We start from the raw sequence: 19378 nt of genomic DNA, 5'->3' as shown, positions 1-19378 counted from the left end.
CTATATAACTAAAAAATCATCTTAGATTAACATTAGTATGCCAGTAATACATAACATTGCATTGATTTTGTTTCCGAAAAATAAAAGTCAATTGATTTTTCAATTGATTTGAAAAATTTGACTGAAAAAATTTACAAAAAAGACGTTTAGGATTTTGAATTCCTCTAAAATCTTTTTAATTCACCTATTGATAATGCTATATTTCAGGCCGGCCATTTCAATTAGAAAATACCAAAAAATTATGACTCAACAGGGAATTGCGAAATTCTTTGGAGGAAAAGATATTGAGTCTACAAAGAAGAACGCTATTGTACGCAAGCAAGTCAACGTAAATATATCAGATTTTGACAACGTTTTCAAGGATGTTGAAATCCCAACTGTCGAAGGTTACAATATTCCTCGAGATGTCGTTGGATATGTAGCCTGGAACAGAGGAGATCCAATTCCATTCACATTTATTACAAAAATGGTCGATGAGCTCGAACCATTAACTGGAAAGCTCGAAATTAACGATTTACTCTGCAAATACTTCTTGGCAATCCTCATGACAACACCAAAGGACATTGTCCCATTCGTATTTTTATGTCTCGGACAACTTCGTCCCAATCATGAAGGTGTTAAAATTAACATTGGCCAGGAAAGTATTATTTCTGCTCTCGGCGACAAAAAAGTTGTGAAAGAGAAGCTGAAGAAAGAAGGTGACCTTTCCAAGGTTGCTCAGCAGATCAGATCCACACAAAAATCAATGACATCAATGTTCGGCAAAGTCAACGAAGCATATACAATTACCGGCGTCTACAAAGAATTCCTCAAGATGGCAGGATTCCAAGGTGCCAACTCAGATCGCAATAGAACACAAACAATCCAGAAATTATTAACAAATTGCAAACCAGAAGAAGTCAAATGCATTGTTCGTATGCTTGAGTGCAAACTTAGAGTTGGCGCTGCACATGAATCATTCTTATTTGCTTTAGGTATGGCATTCCGCCGCCGCGAGTACATCATGGGAATGATTAAGAACAATCCTGATGAAGAAGACCTTAAAGATCATGGCCACTTGTTCCGTGAGATCTACTACAGATACCCAATCATCGACGAGATCCTTGTTGAGTTTCTCAGAGGCAGTTTCAAGGGAGCAGAGAAGAATATCAACATCAAAGTTGGAATTCCTGCAATGCCAATGCTTGCTAAGCCAGCAAAGAAACTCGATGAAATCAAGAGACGTCTTGGCGATGGAAGAATCACAGGCGAATACAAGTACGATGGCGAAAGAGCTCAAATTCATAAGAACAAAGAAGGCAAAGTCAGAATTTTCTCAAGAAGTGCAGAAGATTCTACTGCTAAGTTTGCAGATGTTGCTGATATCATCACAGACAATGTTAAGGGTGAACAATACATCTTAGACTCCGAGATTGTTGCCTATGATCCAGAGAAACACGTAATTTTGCCATTCCAAACTTTGATGAATCGTCCAAAGAAAGGAACAGATACTCCATCTGCAATTCATGTTTGTGTTTGTGCATTCGACTTGCTTTCCTACAATGGAGTAAGTATGTTAGATGAACCACTCGAGAAGCGCAGAGATAAGTTGCATGAAATCGTTACTGTTGTTCCAACGAAATTGCAGTTGGCAACATACAAGAATGCTTCAAAGATCGAAGATCTTGGCGACTTCTTCGAAGAAGCTGTTAGCAACAGAACAGAAGGACTCATGGTCAAGACACTCAATGGAAGATACGAGTGCGGAAAGAGAGCAATGAGTTGGGCAAAGTTGAAGAAGGATTACATCAGCAAAGAAGTCTTCAAAGGTGGCGTTGCAGAAGAAATTCCTCCAGATACTATTGATGTCGTTGTCATCGGTGCTACATATGGCAAAGGCAAGAGAACATCTGTTTATGGTGCTTTCCTTGTTGGCGTTTATAACAATGTTACAGGCAAGGTTGAATCTCTTTGCTTTGTCGGCACAGGTTTCAAGGAAGATGATCTCAAGGAATTTTATGAGAAATTACATCCACTCGAAATGGAGAAGTGCCCAGACAATGTTGACTGCAGGCCATTAGACCAAGATCCAGTTTTCTTCAAGCCAGAGCTCGTTTGGGAAATTCAAGTTGCAGATATCCAAACAACACCAACTTACAGCGCTTGCTGGGGTGAATTAGGCGAGAAAGGCCTCACAATCAGATTTGGAAGATACTATAGAACTAGAACAGATAAGACATGGGAACAATCTACATCGACAGAGCAATTACTTGAGCTCTATCATCAACAATTTGAGAAATAAAGATTTTAAACTTTTTTTGTTAAATAATAATCTTTAAATTGATACATAAAAATGAAATAATAATGAATGTAGATAAAAAATTGTCAAATTTTTATAAACAAAAAATGTATGTTTACAGAAGAGATAGAATTATTTTTGGAGCTTAGTCAACTTCCTCGACACGTGGGCCAGAGCCAGAGGATGGATGAGCAGCGCCTGCGCCTGGAGCAGCACCACCAGCGCCACCCATGTTCTGGAACATAGATGGGTCAACACCACCTGGCATTCCGCCGGCACCACCAGCAGCAGACTGGTAGGCCTTCTGCATGAGTGGCATCAACTGGCCTTCGACTTCCTTCTGCTTCGCTTCGTAGTCAGCTGTGGAAGCGTCCTGGTTGGATTCGATCCAAGCGAGTGTGTCGTTGACAATCTTGAGAATGGCATCCTTGTCAGCCTGAGCAATCTTAGAGCCGAGTTCGCCGTTGACAGAGTTACGAACACCGAAGCAGTAACCTTCGAGACCGTTCTTTGCTTCGATCTTCTTCTTGGCTTCTTCATCCTGAGCCTTGTACTTCTCAGCATCAGAAACCATGCGGTCGATATCTGCCTGAGAAAGACGGCCCTTGTCGTTCTTGATTGTGATCTTCTTGACGTTACCTGTGGACTTATCCTGAGCGGAAACGTTCATGATACCATCAGCGTTGACATCGAATGTGACTTCGATCTGTGGAACACCACGTGGTGCTGGTGGAATGCCTGTGAGATCGAATGTACCGAGAAGGTTGTTGTCGCGTGTTCTTGTACGCTCACCTTCGTAGACCTTGATTGTAACTGCTGGCTGGTTATCAGCGAATGTTGTGAAGATGTTTGACTTCTTGGCTGGAATTGTTGTGTTACGTGGGATCAAAACTGTCATGATTTCGCCAGCTGTCTCAATACCAAGAGAAAGTGGAGCGACATCGAGAAGTAAGATATCCTTGACTGCCTCGGAGTTATCGCCCTTGATGATGGCGGCCTGGACTGCAGCACCGTAAGCGACGGCCTCATCTGGGTCGACACCACGGCATGGCTGCTTGCCGTTGAAGAACTCCTGGAGGAGCTGCTGGACACGTGGAATACGTGATGAGCCACCGACAAGAACGATATCTGTGACATCGGACTTTGACATCTTTGCATCCTTGAGAACCTGGGCAACTGGACCAAGTGTGGATCTGAAGAGTTCATCGTTCAAGTTCTCGAACATAGCACGAGAAATTGTATCCTGGAAATCGTGGCCCTGGTAAAGAGACTCGCAAAGGATGGAAGCGTTAGCAGCTGTAGAGATTGTACGCTTAGCACGCTCGCAAGCTGTTCTGAGTGTTCTCAAAGCACGTGGTGATTCGCGGAGATCGCACTTGAACTTCTTCTGGAAACGATCAGCGAAGTAATCGACAAGGCGTGAGTCGAAGTCTTCACCACCAAGGTGTGTATCACCAGCTGTAGCACGAACTTCGAACATGCCACCATCGATATCAAGAAGGGAAACATCGAATGTGCCACCACCAAGATCGAAGATGAGAACGTGGCGTTCCTTGTCGGACTTCTCGTTGAGGCCGAAAGCAATAGCAGCGGCTGTTGGCTCGTTGATGATACGGAGGACGTTAAGGCCAGCGATAACACCAGCATCCTTTGTAGCTTGACGTTGGCCATCGTTGAAGTAAGCTGGAACTGTAACGACAGCATCTGTAATCTTTTCGGAGAGCATGTTCTCAGCTGTTTCCTTCATCTTGCCGAGGACCATGGCTGAGATTTCTTCTGGGAAGAACTGCTTTGTCTCACCCTTGAACTGGACCTCAATCTTTGGACGGTCGCCATCACTGCGGACGACCTTGAATGGCCAGTGCTTCATATCCTTCTGGACGACTGGATCAGAGAACTTACGGCCAATCATACGCTTAGCATCGAAGACTGTGTTCTGTGGGTTCATAGCGGCCTGGTTCTTAGCGGCATCACCGACGAGTCTTTCGTCTTCTGTGAATGCGACATAAGAAGGTGTTGTACGGTTACCCATATCATTAGCGAGAATATCTACACGATTGTGACGGAACACACCTACGCATGAGTAGGTTGTACCAAGATCAATACCAATAGCAGACATTATTAAAAAATGATTGAATAGCTTTTCTCCTTAACACTTCTCAATTTTTTGACAACTTAAGTGGCCGCCCACTTTTTACTGACTACTTATAAAAATTTTGTTGTCACTTTTCGCATCTATCAAAAAAAAGTCTTTATTGTTGTTCATTCTCCAATATCATGACCAGATCTCTTAATTAAAATCAATTTTAATGTTTCAATAATCATCTGGTTTATTTTATTATTTCAATTCATAACTTGCAAGTGCAGTTGCCTCTCATAGCATGAATAGCATAAATCTATCGAATTCATATGCTGTAGATTCTTTGTTTTTCATAGAAGTCAAAGAACTGATATTCATAATGAAAGATGTTTTAGATGCGTCTAAACTACATTTCGCTTAAGAAAACTCTTTTATTACCATTTTGCGATTTTTGCATAGTTGATAGCCATAATTCTGAGAGAAGAGCACATTTAATCATAACCTCATTATTGTGAATTCATTTATGCATAAAAGGAAAATGCTATATTATTAAATGATTATTAATTTTTTAATCAATTTCTCGTAACATTCATATGGTAAACAAATTACTGGTTTAATTATTTAGGAAATCCATTTCTTCGAAGTATATTGACTATATTCTGCCGATTTTTATAAATTGCAAAAGATAGTGGATTTCTATTTTGATTGTTTTTAGCATTTTTATCTATTTTTTGCTGAGTACAAAGGAATTCACAGATATCTTCACATCCTTCATAAATAGAAAAATGAAGAGGAGTATCATTATCACTATCTCTAGAATTGATATCTATGAAATTAAGTGCAAATTTAACACCTTCAAGATTTCCACGGCAGCAAAACCAATGAAGAACCGTCGAATTATAATTAGTTTTACTTCTTATATCAGCACCATTTAGAAACAAATGTTTGACAATTTCTCTCTGCTGCTCTAAGGATCATATTGTAACCTGAACTATCTCGAACATCAGAATATTTTTCATCAACGGCAAGTTTGATTGTAAAAAGATCTCCTTCATTTGATGCCTTTGCAAGTAATTCATATATTTTAGAAAAATTTTCTTTTGATATTGTCAAACTTCTTAAGTTTCTTATATTATCATCTGATATGTCATTTCTGTGAAGTTCGTTGATTGGCGAAAGTTCTAGTTTATGAAGAAATGGTGAATGTTGAAGAAGTGCACATTTGAAGACTTGGCTCGAAATAGATTCAAGTTTGTTTGTTTCTGCATAGTTTGAAATTTCTTCAATAACATTTTTGCTGCAAAATTCGACTCTGACATATTTAAGTAATTCGAAGTAAATATTATCATGTTTGCTCATAGAGATGATCGTTTTGCATAAAGAGTCTTCTGTTGATATTTTAAGAGATTTAGATATCAATACACTCTCAAAGAAGTCGTATCCATATCTTTTGATTGTTTCTATCTTGTATTCTTCTTTGAGAGAACTCATCCTCGATGCAAAGAAAGAAATGCACTCGTTGATCTTATTTGTGTCATTTTGAACTGAAGCTGCATCATAGATGTCGTAAAAGTTTTCTAAGTTGGTTTCGATATAAGACTTGACAAAGTCACAGAACACTTTGATAAGGAACTCATTTCCGATTGCTAAACCCACTTCGAAAATATCTCTATTATGTTTTCTGTCGTTTTCATAAACAAGTTCACCATTCTTGAAAAGATCTGAAATTATTTTTAATGTATCACTGCAAGACAGATTTAAATTAAGAACTAATGAATTGAATGTTGAATCGCGAAGATATGCATCGTAAGCAGTTTTTGAACTAATTATTGAAATGTTCTTTGAAGAAGTCATGTTTTGTTTGTTAATTATGATTGAGAGATTTTGCTCGTCCTTAATTATATTTCCTCGCATGATCTCAGGATACTTTAACGTAACAATGACCATTATTTTTTTTTAACTTTTTACGGTGGCAAATATTTTTCTCTCAAAAATCACATTTATCACTTCACATTTATTTTACACTATTTATAATAACTCGAATTGTTGTAAACAGAAATTCATCAAAAGTGACACCTCAGAAAAGCTAAAATATTGAATTTTTGGAACTTTTGATAGAGCACGTTTTTAAATATTAATTAAAGTAAATGTATATTTTGTAAAGATTCTTTTTAATAAAAAAATAAAATTTTGAAGAAGAACACAAAATCTTCTGAAAAATAATATCACATAAACTCATATTATTTTCTAATATATAACTATTTTATATAAAAATCAAATTCAATGATCTTAAAAGCGAAGGATAAACCTCAAAATTTACGAATATAATGAGTGGGAATATAATGCTTATCTATCATAAAACCATATGAAATATTAATTTTTGCTTTACGCCTAATTTTTGACGACAATTAGCAAAAAATGTTAAATGTTAACACTCAGTCCATTTGAATATGAAAATAAAATTGACTTTGATTAAATGTTTTTATTTATCATGCAATTCTTCTTGCGACCAAAGATTTGAATAAAAGTTCAAAAAATAAGATAGCTTAAAAAATAATATACGGTAGTGTTTACTAATAGATGAATAGTATATAAATTCTATTAAAATGGATTTGATCCAAAAAAATATAAAACCAAAAATAATTGTTATAATTTAAATGAAGAAGTAATTTAAAACGATTTTATTTATGATCAAATTTTAAATATTTTTTTGGATCAAATCCATTTTAATAGAATTTATATACTATTCATCTATTAGTAAACACTACCGTATATTATTTTTTAAGCTATCTTATTTTTTGAACTTTTATTCAAATCTTTGGTCGCAAGAAGAATTGCATGATAAATAAAAACATTTAATCAAAGTCAATTTTATTTTTCATATTCAAATGGACTGAGTGTTAACATTTAACATTTTTTGCTAATTGTCGTCAAAAATTAGGCGTAAAGCAAAAATTAATATTTCATATGGTTTTATGATAGATAAGCATTATATTCCCACTCATTATATTCGTAAATTTTGAGGTTTATCCTTCGCTTTTAAGATCATTGAATTTGATTTTTATATAAAATAGTTATATATTAGAAAATAATATGAGTTTATGTGATATTATTTTTCAGAAGATTTTATTCTATATGCCTATGAAAAGTACTCTCAAAACCAACTTTTTCCTAATTATAATTAAATCTAGAATATTGTATTATGCTTAGTATTATTTCATTTTTCTCATTCAATTTAGAATTTACAAATGTCAAAAAATTGAGAGCTGTCACTTTTGATGAATTTCTGTTTATTACAGAATAACGACAATTATGCAAGCGCTCGTCTGGGGATTATCATATATGCTTTTTTTGTTGATTTTGGTAAATTATAATCACAATTGCTGACACATCACATTTAGTTTATGATTTTGGTGATCAATCAAATAGTAGATCCAGAATGATTGCTCTGAAAAAGTATATGGGTAGATATCATAAAATTATTTTTCATTAGTTAACAAATATTATCCATATTGTTATTAATCATTAAAATGTTAATATCCAATGATCCGAATATTTAAAAAATATAATCTATGATTTCAGATTTTCTATAAAAATACATATGATTAATTAATAAAACAAACAGATAATATAAGTTTATGTTAATATACTTGATCACCAAGTAATGATAAGAAATGAATGCATAATCTAGCCAAAGATAGAATTTCTACAGCAGAATCATTCCACTTATGGTTAATTTCATCCATATTAGTAGATAAGATGAGTTTTGGTAAAATACTTTCGTGGATTTCAGGTTCATCTTGTTTCAACATTTTTGCAGCTTCTTTAGTAATAAGACCAATATATTGGATGAATGTAGATATGTTGAATGATAGATCAGTCAGTTCTTTCCTTTGTTCAAGCGAAGAATTAAACCAAAGACGGAATTTAGAATCTTTAACTCGTAAAATAGGCATGAGTGGAAGCGGAATAACTGTTATTGGACATTTAATCTTAAACACATGTTGAATTGATAGTATGAGCTGTGATAATTCTGATATTGAGCCATTGAAATCATTTGCACTTTGTAAAGGATGAACAAATTTATATTTCGATATTGTGCAAGGTATAACATTCGTATTAATTGACAAAATATCATGCATACCAAATTCAGCGCTAATCGAGCTTCCTAATAGCTGAACAGGTGGTAAATCATCTAATTTTCTATGAACTTCACTTGCAGCAGATTCTCGTGGTGATTTTTTCTGAGTTTGCGGATTTTCTTTTTTCAATTCTTTTTTATTTTCAATTGGTGGGTTTGCCAAAGCATGATTTAACTTGTTTTCATAGCTGAGGATGATTTCAAGTATGTTATTTGCCACATCAGGCGGTGCCATTTTTTCAATTTGTGCTGAATCTGATGCTTGCGCTAAGTCTTCAGCCGAACAAACACAAGGAGGTGGGAGAGGGACTTCTTGATGAAATGCTTCCGCCATTTTTACATATATAATTTCTGACTTCTCCCTAATAATTGGTTTTTCTTCAGGAATCATTAAATAAAAAAGTGACAAAATTTAATGACAGAAAATCAAAATCCACCACAAACACCAGATTCAAAGCAACCCGATCAGATTGCTTCACCCAATAAGGCCAGGAGACACAGTTCTAAGGATAAAGTTGATTTTACAACAGAAATTATCGAATGGGATCCTGAAAAACCATTCCATGGTATAATTTCAAGGATTTCTGAGATATGTATGGGTAACCCATACGAAAAGGGTATCATTAATATCACAGCATCAAGCACACTCGGAAATCATCCGTCACAAGTCATAGATTACAAATGGAATTCACATTGGGTATCCGACAATCAGCCTGACCAATGGATAAAATTCGATTTCAAACAGATTAAATATCAAATTACTGGATATTCATTAAAAACGTACAATTACGTTGCAGACGGCAACCATCTAAGATCATGGTCTTTGCAAGCATCAGCAAATGATACAGATTGGGTTGATATTGACCATCAAGTTTCAAACAGCGATCTAAATGGAAGATCAAAAATCGCTTTCTTCAAATGCAAGATACCATCTAACTTTAGATTTTGCAGACTTATCCAAACAGGCTACAGTTGGTGCGACAGCAATATGCTTGCGCTTACAAATATTGAATTTTATGGTCAGCTTACACCAGATCCATCAATGTCTAGTATATAACGTAATATATTTACTGTATGAATCTTTCCTTAACATGGATAGTAAAATTTGTTTTTAATTTTTCAAATTATTTTTTTTTATTTGGGACAATTCAGGATTAAATTTAATAATTCGAAATCAATTTAGAAACATTATATAAAAATTAGGAAATACAAGAATAATTTTAAATAACAATAAAAACATAACATAATTTAAAAATAATCATCGCTGGATTCCTCAGCCATTTCACTAATATCTGGTAGACTTTGAGTTACTTGCAGCGGGTTTGATTTTTCTGTTTCAATACCAAGATATTTGCAAATATTTGCAACAATATTCGCAACTGAAGGATTATTTCTTGGTAAACTCATTTCTTTAGAGACGGCAGCATATATCTCCTGTGTATTCATATTTACAGCACGTGGTAAAACAGATCTAAGAACCTGGTCTTCTTCATAGCTTAACTGTGCCATTGTTGTTGATTGAGAAAGACTGGAACCGGAAATTCTCGATAATTCTGAATGTTCCTTTGCATATTTCTCAAGGTGTTCCATTGGAGTGATATCAAAGTTATCATTATTAAGACTTTCATCGCTCTCGTACTGATTAACAAGTTGAGAACTTGCATTAGATTTCCTGACAAATGGCAAAAGAACATCGGGACTAAATGAAACTCTCATCTTGTTTGTTGAACTCTTTCTTGTTGAATTTTCTTCTGGAAGCTTTTCATGAACAGGTTGAGAACTGATATGTTCTTCTTCTAGTTTTTGAAGACCAGACTGATTAATTGTTTCGTCATCAGATAAAATTTCCTTTTCTTGCAAAGGAGGTATTGATTTTGTATCAGTATCATCTTCAATTATTTCTTCTGTCAATGTATTTTGCTTTGGAGATTGCTTTGAAGCCTTAGATTGTGGTGAGTTTGATGTATTCAAATTAAATGTAGAAGTCATTGTTGAATTAGTTGTTGTACTTAATGGACCAAATGTTAAGTCTTGAGTATCATTTGAAGTACTTTTAGAAACACTTTGTGTCGATTTCTTTGAAATTTCTTTTGTCTTCAATTCATCACCAATTGTTGAAATCATTGTCGTAGATTTCCTTAAATCACTTTGTGCATATGATTTATCTTTATCATCTTTTGAAATTTTCTTTGTTTTCAGTTCATCAATTGTTGAAACATTCATAAGAGAATCTTCCTCTTTATCATTATTTTTAGAAACTTTCTTTGTCTTTAAGTCATCAATGGTAGAAACATTCATAAGAGAATCTTCATCATCATCTTTTGCAACATTCTTTGTTCTAAATTCGTCATTTGATGACAAATTCATTGAGTCATCGGTTAATTTTTCTGATAAAATATATGAATCATCATCAATTGAATTTTCTTCAAGTTTTTGGTTATTTAATACATTTGATTGGGCCTTGCTTGAGCTTGACTTCTGTGAAATACTCTTTCTTAAACTATCATCAGATAATATTCCAGGTTGTGAATTAATCATCTTTGAATCCTCATAAGATTTCTCTGATAAAATATTCGAATTTCCTGATACTGACAAAATTTTGTCAGATGCTGATTTATCAATTGATAATAACGAGTCATCTTTGATTTCAGCAGATTTTGTAAGAGTTTTATCTGTTGATAATAATAAAGATTCATCATCAATCTTCTGAGATTTACCAGTCTTTGTCAATGATTTATCATCAATTCTTTGAGAATCATTAGTCTTTGTCAATGATTTACCATAATTATCTTGATAGTTATCAGTCTTTGTCAATGATTTTTCATTAGTCTTTTGGGACTTATCAGTTTTATTATTTGTTGATTGACGTGTACTATCAAAGATATTATGAGTTTTGAGTCCTCCATTTGTTGACCAAATATCGGAATCATCATCAATTCCTTTAACTGTAGCATTTTTAGTTTGTTTAGGTCTAGTTTTCCCGTTATTTAGAAGTGAAAATGTCATATCATCAAAGTCTTCTTCATTTGCTGATATTTGTGAATTTCCACCACCTAAACTGAAGCTAAGTTCTGCTGTTTCTGATGGTAAACCAACTTTTGATTCATTCTTTGAGAGATTTACTGGTTTAGACATTGAACTCTCAAGTGTTCCATCAGTTACAGTTGAACTTTCAAAGAGACTTTCTTTGTATTTAGGAGAAACTAAAGGAGTCTGAACATTTGATTTTTCATCATTAGAAACACTTTCTTGATCCAAAGGTTTCATACTATTTTTCTGTTCATTTAATGATTCAGAGAATGACTTAGCTAATGATAAATTCACTGGTTTAGATAATGAATCTTCATCATCTGAAGCTTCTTCTTCTTCATCTAAGATTGCATTTTCTTGAAGGATCTTTTTAAGAGGATGAGTAACATATTCAGCATTATCAGAGTCTTTGCTTGACGAAGATCTTGTTTTCTCGAAGTCATAAACATTTCCTTTCTTATGTGGTTTGTTATCAAATGTTTTAGTTTCAAGTTCATCAATTGTTGACAAATTCAGATTTTCTTCTTCAATATCAGAATCATTTTCAATTGGCTTGCTGTTAATTGCTTTAGTCTTGATATCAATAGAACCTGTTTTAGTTGATGATGACAATACATTTTCAATTGGCTTGTTGTTAATTGCTTTAGTCTTGATATCAATAAAATCTGTTTTAGCTGATGATGATGATGACAATACATTTTCAATTGGTTTGTTATTAATTGCTTTAGTTTTAAGATCAATTGTGTCTGTTTTAGTTGATGATGATAATATATTATCTTCAATTTTGTTTGAATGATGTGAAACAACACTTTGCCGCAATGAATTTGTTCTTTCATCTAATTTTGATAAATTAACAGGTTTTGACAAAGAACATTCAAGTGTTGTTGAATCAGTTGTTGATGAACTATCAAATAAACTTTCTTTATATTGATTTGCTTTAGGAGTTGCAATTGTTCCTGTTTTGTTTTGAGATGAAGATGATTTAGATTTCTCATCATTAGAAACACTTTCTTGAACTAAAGGTTTAATTACAGATTCATCAATACTTTCCTCATCTTCCTCGGAATCCCAAACAGGAATTTTTTGAATAACTAATGAAGTACTTTCAAGATTTTCATCTTGAGTCAATGTTTTATCACTAATTGAACCAATTTTACTTAATTCTCCTTTTGCAATCGAATTAGAATTCAAATCTTTGGCAAGAGATAATTCATTAGGTTTAGATTTATTACTGCTACTTGATTTTGTTGAAGAAGGAAGGAATTCATCTTTATGGATAGTTGAATCATGAATAGTACTTTGTTTAGGTGAAGTAAGTGTCGATGAAGATGTTTCGTTAAGTGTACTGAACAAAACATCACTATTTTTAATTGATTTTCCTGTTAAACTATTATTATTTGAGTTTTGATTTGATTTATCTGTTAAATTCTGTGCATTTGTAGATTGTTTTTCATCTGTAAGAGTTAATGATTGCAACATAGTTCCTTCATCATTTGGCATCAAACTATTTGTAGCTGATAAACTTTCACCAAATGAATAATCCGATAAACCGTTTTCTTTGGATTCATCATCTGATTTACCGACTAATTCAACTGATTTATATGGTGTAGTTTGTGCTAAATCATCAGATTTAGGTAACAAAGATGATAAACTATTATCTTTTGCTTTAAGTGATTTCTTGGATTTATTAGACTTTTCCAAAGTTGACTCAGATTTATCTGAAATTGATAATGATAAATTATTTTTATCAAGCTCATTTTGAGAGTTATTGATTGACTTATTAGTAGAATCCAATGGAGTATTTGGCTTAGTTGACTTCGATTTATCAGTAATTTCAAATGTAGATCCATTCTTTGTACTTTTCAGTGATTTTCCTGTACTTGACTTATCTGTAACATTCATCAATTCATCTACAAGTTTAAGCGCGGAGTTTTCTGTATTTTCTAATGATTTATATGTATTATTCATTAATTCATCAGCAAATTTAAGTGTAGAGTTATTAGTGTTTTCCATTGAATTCTTTGTTTTAGTTGGATCTCTGTTTGATTTATCGGTAACATTCATGAGTTCGTCTACTAGTTTAAGTGCAGAGTTTTCGGTGTTTTCCAAAGATTTCTTAGATTTATCGGTAACATTCATGAGTTCGTCTACTAGTTTAAGTGCAGAGTTTTCGGTGTTTTCCAAAGATTTCTTAGATTTGTCAGTGACATTCATGAGTTCATCTGCTAATTTAAGTGCAGAGTTTTCGGTGTTTTCCATTGATATCTTAGATTTAGTTGGGCCTTTGTTTGATTTGTCAGTGACATTCATCAATTCATCTGCTAACTTTAAAGCGGAATTTTTGGTATTCTCTAATGACTTCTTTGATTTAATTGTATCATTCTTGGATTTTCCTGTCAATGTTGAATTATCAACTTTGAACTTATCAGAAAGTGACAAACTCAACTCAGAATTGTCTTTATCTGTCTTATTAATTGTTGCTGAAATCATTTTAGTCTTATCTGACGATTTCAATGTTGCATTTTCTTCTGTTATTATATTCTGTTTTGATCCATTTGTTTTCTGTTTATCAGTGATTCTTAATGATGAATTTTCATCTTCAATCGGTTCAGACAAAAGTGCATCTGATTCATTATCAGCATTAGATTTATCAGTGAAACTCAAATTGATTCCTGAATCATCCGACTTTGAATTATTATTTATTGTTGAAGACCTTTGTGAATTTAATGTTGAATTGTTTCTTGAAGTCCGAGATTTTTCAGTTTCAACCAATTCTTCATTAAGAATTTGCTTTGAATCATGAGATTTTGGTGATGAAATGTTTGAACTATTAACTAGTGCATCATTGTTTGTGTTTGATTTTTCTGTACTGACTTTAGAATCATTCAACTTCGATTTATTTGATAATTTATCTGTTCCACTTGCATTAAGTTTGTTATCTTTTTCATCAGACTTAATTGCAGAGAGTTTAGAACTATTTCTAAGAGATAAATCATTATTACTTTGTTTGCCTGTTGAAGACTTTTTTGATTTATTAGTAAGGGATTTATCTGTATCATTCATTTCTGATTTAAATGTAGATATATTTGAATCAACTCCGAATGAATTTCCTGTTTCATTATTAATACTTTGTTTGCTTAATGTAGATTTGTTTGATTTGTTAGTTAATAATTTATCTGTATCATTAAATTCCTTATTAATATTTTGTTTGCTTAATGTAGAATTATTTGATTTGTTAGTTAATGATTTATCTGTATCATTAAATTCCTTATTAATACTTTGCTTACTTGCAGTTGACTCCTTTGATTTATAAGATAAATTATCAGTATAATTTAGATCATTGTTAATAGTTTGTTTGCTTGCAGTAGAATTCTTTGACTTATTATTTAGAGATTTGTCTGTGTCATTGAATTCCTTATTAATGTTTTGTCTATTTGTTGCTGAACTATTTGATTTATCTGTTGAATTCTTTGATAATTTGTTGGTTTCTCCTTGTGAATCAACAGCTTTAGGTTTGATTGATGTATTCTTAGATTTATTTGATAAATTATCATCATCTAATATCTTTTCTTCAACAAGTTTACTACTACTCATATTATTTTCAGGTTGTTCTTGTTTGTTATTCATTGAATTCATTAACTTATTGAAGATAGGAACAACAGGAGGCTTAAATGATTTCTTTTCGTTGTTTACAGGAACAAATCCTGTATCAACTTCCATCTTTGGTTTTTCTGATTCATCATCATATTCTTCTTCTTCGCTATAAGTATAGAAATAAGATGATGATTTCTGTGTGCTACTTCTCGATTGTTCAGGACGTTGTTGTTGCTTTTGATTCTGATTTTGTTCAGCTTCCATTTCTTTCATTGCTTTCAACTCTGTTTCAATGAATGATTGCAATGATTTCCTTGACATCTCTGTTGTCTGAGTTCTATTTGGATCATAAGTTGATGTAAGAGATAAACCATTTTTATCAGTGATTGATTTCTCGCTTTGAATTGTTGATTGAAGATTACTTTCATTAAGAGTTTTTTCTTCAGGTTCATCAATTGATTCATTATATGACTCATCGTATGAATCACTAAGATTATTATCATTTGGCTCTTGAATAGTAACTTTTGGTTTGTTGATGATTTTTTCAACTTCTTCATCAATGGAATCATCAGAATAAGAATATTCATCTTCAGGGAATCTTGTTTCTTTGATATTATTAGGTCTTTGGGGAATTTCATTATACCTACTACTATTTGATTGTTTCGACTCTTTAACAGGAATTTGTTTTCCAGAATTAAATTTAGATTTAACTAAAGGTTCTTCAATATCACTTTCTTCTTCCAAATTATCATCATTATACTGACTATTTTTGTTAATTTGGACTTTGTTTTCAGAAGATTGTAATTTTGATTTAATATTACTTAAAGGTTCTTCAATTTCACTTTCTTCTTCATCATTATATTGATTATATTTGCTTGGATTGTTCACAGGAACTTTATTTCCGGAAGAATTAAATTTATTTAATTTTGATTTATCATTAGTTGAAGGAGTTTCAATTTCACTATCTTCTTCTTCAATATCATCGTTATATCCGTCATTATCACTAAGTTCTTTCTTTGTGTTTTTAGTTGGAAGTTCAATATCGCTTTCTTCTTCAATAAAACTATGCGACTTAGCTTGAAACTTAGGTGACTTAAGGAGATCTTCTGATATTGAATCAGATTCATTTGATATATTCTTATTATTATATTTTTGCTCAATTTGTTTTGACTTTGGTGGACTATTTCTTATTGGAATACGAGAAATTCTAGGCTTTGATGGGATAACTTGCATTTCTTCAGAGTCTTCCTCTTCTTCATTAAAAGATTCATCAGATTTCTCAAATTTCGGAGCCAATGGCAATTCCTTAGGAATATTTGGTTGATTTTTAGGTTGAATATGCGTAATTTTCTTTCCTGCTATACCATTAATCTCTTTTTGTTTCTTATGAATATCATAATATCCATTTTCCTTGGAATTTTGACCTTCTTTTGACTGGTTTCTATTTGTCTTAGTTGATATTTCATATCTACTAGCTAAATTAGGTTGTATTCTTGGAATTGTCGGTGCCTTTTTAGGCGACGATGATTTAGGCTTTGATGGAATGATTTGCAACTCTTCTTCTGAGTCTTCACTATCAAAACTATTAGTTGTGTTATTGCTTTGCTGATCATCTTCATATTGTGGAATTCTTCGCAATGATTTTCGTTTCTTTTCTTCATTCCTTTGTTGTCTTTCTTGTTTGAGTTTTTCGGCGAGTTTTTTGGTGCCTTCTGGATTTTCTCCTTTTCTTATTGTACTTTGTCTAGGTGGAGATTTTGGTTTGGCTCCAAAATCACAACTTTCATTGTTGTTCATTGCATCGTGAACTTTTTGGAATAAATCTTTTTCTTTTTCATAAGGTAAAGTAGATTTTTCGGCTTTAGGCTTAGTATTATTCATTGAAATACCTCCACTAACAGGTATACGCTTATTAATAATATTTTTAGGAGCGAAATTGTATCCAACATTCAAAATTGTTTTAGGTATATCGATTTCTTCACTTTCAGTTTCTGATGTATCAAGATATTTCTTATTCTTGCGTTCCGGAGAGTTTTTAGGTTTTGATGCTTTAGAAGCGCGTTTGAGGATTTCAAGATGTTCGTCAAATTTGTCTTTTTGAGGTTGAATAGACTTTCCTTGATCATTAGTTGCCTTTTCAGGTTGTTTTTCTTGTTTAGTAGGAATTCCTGGTGAAATATTTTGAAGTCTAGGTTTTGCAAGTGCTTGTTTAGTAGGAACAGTTAAGTAATCAATTTGTTCAAGAAGGAAGTCAACTTTTTGCAATCTATAAGTTGAAGCTTCCATTTAAAAATTTACTAAAATCTGTAAAAAAAATCGAAAGATTTTAGAAAAAAGTGACCGTTTAAAATTTTAAAATCTCTTCTAATCAAATGAATCAACACAATGTGTAAAAATAACTTGATGACATAATTAAAAAAAAAAAAAAAAAAAAAAAGGTAGTGGGGCTTCCAGGCACTTCGTGCCTTCTAGCCCTGAAGATGTTTAGTATAAATGAAGTCTTAGAGGACAAACATGACTATGAGTTTTGATATGACAAGATAGAATATGAGAGAGGTCCTATAAACCGGAGAAAGTGTTATATAAACATCTGTCATATTACTCAGAATATTATACAGAATTCAATAAAAATATATTTTAGGTGAAGAGGTGAGATTTCACCTGTTTTTTCACCTCATTTTTCACCTCTTGAATTTTCATGAATTTCATCGTAAAGACTTTGTCAAGATTTCATCGTAAAGACTTTGTCAAGATTTCATCGTAAAGATTTGTCAAAACTTCATCGTAAAGATTGTAACTCTGTAAAGACTTTGTCAAAACTTCATCGTAAAGACTTTTTCAAGATTTCTTCGTAAAGACTTTGTCAAAACTTCATCGTAATGAGCGTAAATCAGACAAAAATATATTTTAGGGTAGAAGGGTATATCTACCCCGTTTTCTACCCTCTTTTCTACCCCATATATGTACTTATGAAAAAGTATGTGTTCCATCTGTCATTTTACTCAGAAATTTACACCAAAATAATGTTTAGGTGAAGAGGTGAGATTCACCTGTTTTTTCACCTAATTTTTCACTTCTTGAATTTTCATGAAATTTACACAAAAAATAATGTTTAGGTGAAGAGGTGAGATTTCACCTGTTTTTTCACCTAATTTTTCACCCTCTTGAATTTTCATGAAATTTACACCAAAAATATACTACTAGGTCATTTACGAAGAAATCTCAACAAAGTCTTTACGATGAAATTTGACAAAACATAGACAAGAAAGTTCATGAGAAATAGATGAAGAAGTCTTAACAAAGTCTTTACGAAGAAATTCATGAAAATTCATGAGGTGAAAAAAGAGGTGAAAAAAGAGTGAAATCTCACCTCTTCACCTAAAATATATTTTGGTCATTTACGAAGAAGTCTTAACAAAGTCTTTACGAAAGAAGTCTTGACAAAGTCTTTACGAAGAAGTCTTAACAAAGTCTTTACGAAGAAATTCATGAAAATTCAACGGGTGAGAAATGAGGTGAGAAAACAGGTGACATCTCACCTCATATGTCCTTACTGAAAAAGTATGTGTTCCATCTGAAGTTCTATATACGGGTCTTCCAGGAGCTTTTCACAAAAATATATATGTTTTCATGTTTTGTCACTTTTCTGTCACTTTTCAGGGAAAAAATTTTTATTGTATAATAAATAGAATTTTACAAAACCACCGTTACCCCTTCTTGGAAATAAGAGTAGATGTAAAGATATTATATTGAGAGAACTTAAGAAACTACCGAATGGTCTAACATTTGTAGATTTGTTGCGTGGAAGTTTCTATATATCCCATTTGTGCCATATAATATTCCCAGATCAAAGATTATATGCAATGACTTCGACAACTATATGGACCGTCTCAAACATATTCAGACACAAACAATATATTGAAAGAGTTAAAAGAAAAGATACCTATAGGTAAGATGGAACGTATACCATTAGATAAAAAAAATATTGTAAGAGAGGTTTTTGAAAAAAGCAGAATATATAGACTGGGATAGTATATCTGCTAGACTATTATATAGTGGTGCTATAAGAGTTCATGAACATTGAAACACTTATGTCAAAGTTTTATATCTTAACTATACAAATGTTTTCAAAGAGGACATAGAAAAATATTGAGGGTATAGAGTTTGTGAGATGTCATTGGACAGAGTTGTATGAAAAAATATAAAAACAAGGAAAATGTTTTTTTATAGTAGACCCGCTGCCGTTCCTTTAACT

At 32.6% G+C, this 19378-nt stretch overlaps 6 protein-coding genes across 6 annotated transcripts, besides 2 other annotated features; 2 read left to right on the top strand and 4 right to left on the bottom strand.

Annotated features, from left to right (window-relative positions):
* Positions 1-236: 236 nt before the first annotated feature.
* TVAGG3_0950900 (DNA ligase 1/3 family member family) lies at positions 237-2281 on the top strand (the record flags this gene model as incomplete). The annotated part of the gene is made up of 1 exon (XM_001581539.1): positions 242-2281. The coding sequence occupies one exon, from the start codon at positions 242-244 to the stop codon at positions 2279-2281; it is 2040 nt and encodes a 679-aa protein (XP_001581589.1).
* Positions 2282-2365: 84 nt separating this feature from the next.
* Positions 2366-4423, bottom strand: TVAGG3_0950890 (cytoplasmic heat shock protein 70; the record flags this gene model as incomplete). The annotated part of the gene is made up of 1 exon (XM_001581540.2): positions 2424-4397. One exon carries the CDS (start codon positions 4395-4397, stop codon positions 2424-2426), a length of 1974 nt encoding a protein of 657 aa, XP_001581590.1.
* Positions 4424-5279: 856 nt separating this feature from the next.
* TVAGG3_0950880 (spectrin binding) lies at positions 5280-6305 on the bottom strand (the record flags this gene model as incomplete). The annotated part of the gene is made up of 1 exon (XM_001581541.1): positions 5280-6305. The coding sequence occupies one exon, from the start codon at positions 6303-6305 to the stop codon at positions 5280-5282; it is 1026 nt and encodes a 341-aa protein (XP_001581591.1).
* Positions 6306-6402: 97 nt separating this feature from the next.
* Positions 6403-6440: a mobile genetic element.
* Positions 6441-7617: 1177 nt separating this feature from the next.
* Positions 7618-7654: a mobile genetic element.
* Positions 7655-7999: 345 nt separating this feature from the next.
* Positions 8000-8890, bottom strand: TVAGG3_0950850 (uncharacterized protein; the record flags this gene model as incomplete). The annotated part of the gene is made up of 1 exon (XM_001581542.1): positions 8000-8890. One exon carries the CDS (start codon positions 8888-8890, stop codon positions 8000-8002), a length of 891 nt encoding a protein of 296 aa, XP_001581592.1.
* Positions 8891-8914: 24 nt separating this feature from the next.
* Positions 8915-9556, top strand: TVAGG3_0950840 (galactose-binding domain-like family; the record flags this gene model as incomplete). Its single annotated transcript, XM_001581543.1, has 1 exon — positions 8915-9556. One exon carries the CDS (start codon positions 8915-8917, stop codon positions 9554-9556), a length of 642 nt encoding a protein of 213 aa, XP_001581593.1.
* Positions 9557-9747: 191 nt separating this feature from the next.
* Positions 9748-17409, bottom strand: TVAGG3_0950830 (uncharacterized protein; the record flags this gene model as incomplete). Its single annotated transcript, XM_001581544.1, has 1 exon — positions 9748-17409. One exon carries the CDS (start codon positions 17407-17409, stop codon positions 9748-9750), a length of 7662 nt encoding a protein of 2553 aa, XP_001581594.1.
* Between the last annotated feature and the right edge of the window lie 1969 nt (positions 17410-19378).

This window comes from Trichomonas vaginalis, chromosome I (assembly GCF_026262505.1).
Source record: "Trichomonas vaginalis G3 chromosome I, whole genome shotgun sequence".
Classification (NCBI taxonomy): domain Eukaryota; phylum Parabasalia; order Trichomonadida; family Trichomonadidae; genus Trichomonas; species Trichomonas vaginalis.
The sequence above is the reverse complement of the archived record's forward strand: the minus strand, read 5'-3'. Positions and strand labels throughout refer to the sequence as shown.